The 4067-nt window shown below is 37.3% G+C and overlaps 1 protein-coding gene across 1 annotated transcript; it reads right to left on the bottom strand.

Annotated features, from left to right (window-relative positions):
* Positions 1 to 542: 542 nt before the first annotated feature.
* LOC131079029 (probable inorganic phosphate transporter 1-8) lies at positions 543 to 2525 on the bottom strand. The gene has a single exon (XM_058016896.2). The coding sequence runs from the start codon at positions 2357 to 2359 to the stop codon at positions 803 to 805; it is 1557 nt and encodes a 518-aa protein (XP_057872879.1). The 5' UTR covers positions 2360 to 2525; the 3' UTR covers positions 543 to 802.
* Positions 2526 to 4067: the final 1542 nt, after the last annotated feature.

The raw sequence follows: 4067 nt of genomic DNA, 5'->3' as shown, positions 1-4067 counted from the left end.
AGTAGTCCACATCTACTAGCACTATGAATCAACAACAATCAATTTTGTCAAACAATTGACATTTGTTGTTGAAGAATAGTACAATGAAATCTACAAACACAATCATTGATATTCTTGGATTAGGCTTCAACAATTATGAATGTTCTTCTCAATGATAAATATCACAATTAGACTCACATTTACAATCAATGTCAACTTTTATCTCCCTCTCTATATAATGATTCAAGTGGTAGGCTACTTTGAAATAGCAACCCTTAGAACTACATTATTTTCTTTATAGAAATATCATGGTCAAAATCATTCCTAACAAATATCGAAAGATGAAATTCATTAAAGATGTAAACATGTCATCTAAAATAGAATATCATCATCTACATGACATCACAACATGATTTTATTGTAATATAAAATTCTAAATCCATTTCAAATTTCATAATTCAACTTATGACATATCCAATTTTGAACAATTTTAAGCTATGCTTTAGAACTATAATTTAAAAAATATCAAACTTTATGTAACATTAGAATTAACATAATTCCCTCTTAATTTTGAACTTAATACTACCTTTTCCAAGGGTGTTCTCAATAAGAGTAACAACAATATATACATTGAAGACGGATAGAATTCCTAAAGAAACGGTATTCATTCCGGCGTTAAAAGCAAAAAACACTATTATTGACAAGTCAAACTTAATTTGGATGGCCTAGGTTCCCTACGTTTCAAGAATAGATTGAAATCTATAGAAGACTGATTCCTACGAAGGAAGCTTGGAATAAAATGTGCCACGTGCATCCTTTCTCGCTACTGTATGCTGCAGGAATCGGCATCTATCTTAGCAAGTTCCAACTCATTTTCTTCCAATGATCTTTTCTTTGTTTCAGGTATCAGAAATGTGCAAACGAACCCCAAGCAACATGCTACTCCAAGAATAATCAAAGCATTCTTCACTCCTATGCCCGTTGGATAAGAGTTTCTGCAATTATTATCATGCCCATGATTCTCCTTATGCCTGGGTTGAGAGGCATACAAGAACCCAAATGCTCCAATGATGGCGCCTGCTTTACCAGCGGCTGCAGAAATACCATGGCACGTCGATCGCAATCGAGCAGGAAACAACTCCGCCGGCACAATGAAAGTTGTCGTATTGGGCCCAAAATTTGCAAAGAAAAATGTCAGACAATAAATAGCCAAAAACCCATATCGATGAGGCTCTTTAAGCCAATAACTTTTGTAAGGAATGGCCAGGGCGAACAGGAAAACTGACATAAAGAAAAACCCAATTGCCTGAATTTTAAACCTCCCAATACGATCTATTAGAAGAATAGAAAATATGTATCCTGGCAGAGCTCCACACAACGCAATCACCGCCTGCCCTTTTGCTGTCCGAAAAACTTCATCCAAAGGATGTGTATACTGGCACTGTTTCTTCAACCCTACAACCTCATGATATATATCGTTCTGAAACAGATTGCCGCTGTAGAACGCCATATCCACGAAGAACCAAGTGGACGACGTGCCTAGTAACTCTAGCCCGTGCCGCTTCACGAAAGCCATGGAAAACAATCCGAACTGTGGTTGCCGAGTTTGGGTGCTTAGAATATATGAATCAATTTCATAAATATCCAGATGAAGAACTCTGGACATATCCTGTTCAGCTTGCCTTGCGTCTCTTGCCACCAAAGCGGTATAGCGGGCGGTCTCGGGCATTCTCATTCGCCAGTAAAACGTGAAACCTGCAGGAACGGCTCCCAGAATTAAGATTATTCTCCATACCGCATCCTTTTGCTCGAATGATGGCTTATCGCCTCCTGCTGACTTCATGATAGCCGATACAATTAGAGCCACAGTACTAGCCGCCAGAATTCCAAGCCCTTGCATCCCAAATACCGCAGCGATGAAAGCTCCTCTGGTCTTGGTATTTGCGTATTCGGCCATGATTGTCGCAGACAAAGGATAATCCCCGCCAATACCAAACCCTAACCAGAACCTGAAGAAACATAAACTCCCAATTACGCATCCGGGTGATCTGCCAATTGAGAAGCCAGAAGCAATAGAACTCGACACCATCAATGTTAGGGTAAATCCGTAGGCCCTCTTTCGTCCCATTCTGTCTCCAAGCCAACCGAAGAAGAGTTGGCCTGCGAATGCCCCGCATAGAGCGATTCCATTGACGAGGGCTTTGACGTGAATGGGCATCTTATTTTCATAGTAGATGCTTCCCAGTAGATTACAAACTGGTGGGATGCAGAATAAATCGTAGGCATCGGTGAAAAAGCCCATGCCTGAGATAAATATTGCAGTGAAATGGTACAACTGCGTACGCGCCGAGTCGAGGGCAGAAAGTACCTTGAGAGGCATTGTTCACGACTTCCAATCCTTGCCTCAAAATTACAGTGAATTTGGAATTGCCTGGTTCCGTTCTCTTGGTACTCAGATATTTCTATGTAATACTGGTTTTTGTGAAATTTGTGGTTGTGAGGAAGTCCATTAGAGTTGACGTCACAACCGAAGGTGTTTCCATGAATTGCCCTGACAAGTACAAACCTAAAGAACAGTCTAGTCTACTATTGCTTGACTACTTAAAATATCATTTAATGTCATGGTCAAAAGGTCAATGATAATGGATATCTTATTTATATTAAAAAATAAATATTTGTTTTATTTTATTAGTCAAATTTGATTTTTGACTGTTAAATTGGATACTTTTGAAATAAGTGAATTAATTTCATCATTTTGATATTTACGCACAGGGAGTGGATATCCAGCCTTTAGGATTCACCTATACATAAGTTACCCTTATATACTATAACTTATACATCAGTACATCCTATAGATGGGATAGCCATTTCCACCCCAACCAAAGGTATGGAATCTTTAAGAATGAAGAAAAACCTTGCAACCCATGATCCAATTTGTGCTAGAAGGAGTAATAAGTGCTTGGATATAGTTGGGGTAGGTGTGAAGAGTTGGCTGAGCTCCAATTCAATTGTAGTTGCAGTTGGGGTAGGTGTGAAGAGTTGGCTGATCTCCAATTCAATTGTAGTTGCAGTTGGGGTGGAAGCAAGGTTTAAATATTGATTTTTAATTGGTCAAATATGACCTTGACTATTGAATTGGTTATGAGTTGTTGATTCGAAAGTCATCAAGACTTTCTTTATAGAAAGTCAATTTATGAGAACATGACCCTAAAACAAAAATCTGCTCAAATTAATTTATAATTTTCAAATCAATTGCTTAGAATTTAAGATTTGTTGAGGTATGTCTGAACAGCACAAAAGATGCACTTTTGACTGTATTTATTAGTAAATTAAAATTTGAAAAGCTATTATATTCTGATTTTCAATTAATTAATAAATATAATAAAAAATGCATTCATGATACTAACTAAACTATACTTATCCTCTACTATGCATTCCAATAATTTTATAAATGAAAACCCATTTGTATAAGTGAAGTATCCAAGTTACATAAATCAATCATGGGCCCGGGTGACTTCAATCTGACAACTTATGTTGGGGTTCATTTACTAAACTGGTTTTTGACTTAGTACATTTCCATGGTGTTCTGAACTTGCTGAACTTGAGTAAGGTTCTTCGTCTCAATCTGCGCCTAAGCCTCTGGCCAGTTTCGTAGTCTTTTGGTTGCTTATTATCACCGACACATGAGAATCAACATAGTCAACTTCATTCTCTATTCCACGTATATGATACTTTAAATCTGATATTTCCCAGTAACCCAACACACAGTTAAATTCCAACGAATTACTTGGATCTGCATCCCTAGATTTATCGTCAAATTCATTATATTGTTTTTCGTATTTCCCTGAATGTCATACTATATTTCATGACACGTGTAGATTGGTAGGTGAAATGTCTAGATTTTTGTCGAAAGTAATTATTTTTCACAAACTTCACGACAAAAGCAAATAAAAGTTGGTTTTGAACACCGAAAGATGAAACATAAAGGACTGTCTGAGAGTACTTTAGAAACTCTAAGCAAATTCAATTGTTAAATGAAAAGCTAATTCCTACATTTGTTGCCAGCATCTGATGCTAGCATGGAAGCA

Source organism: Cryptomeria japonica, chromosome 4 (genome assembly GCF_030272615.1).
Source record: "Cryptomeria japonica chromosome 4, Sugi_1.0, whole genome shotgun sequence".
Classification (NCBI taxonomy): domain Eukaryota; kingdom Viridiplantae; phylum Streptophyta; class Pinopsida; order Cupressales; family Cupressaceae; genus Cryptomeria; species Cryptomeria japonica.
This window is presented reverse-complemented; position numbering and strand designations above follow the sequence as displayed.

Coding starts and splice junctions, on each gene's coding strand:
- LOC131079029 (XM_058016896.2), bottom strand. CDS start 2,359: ATGCCTCTCAAGGTACTTTCTGCCCTCGACTCGGCGCGTACGCAGTTG.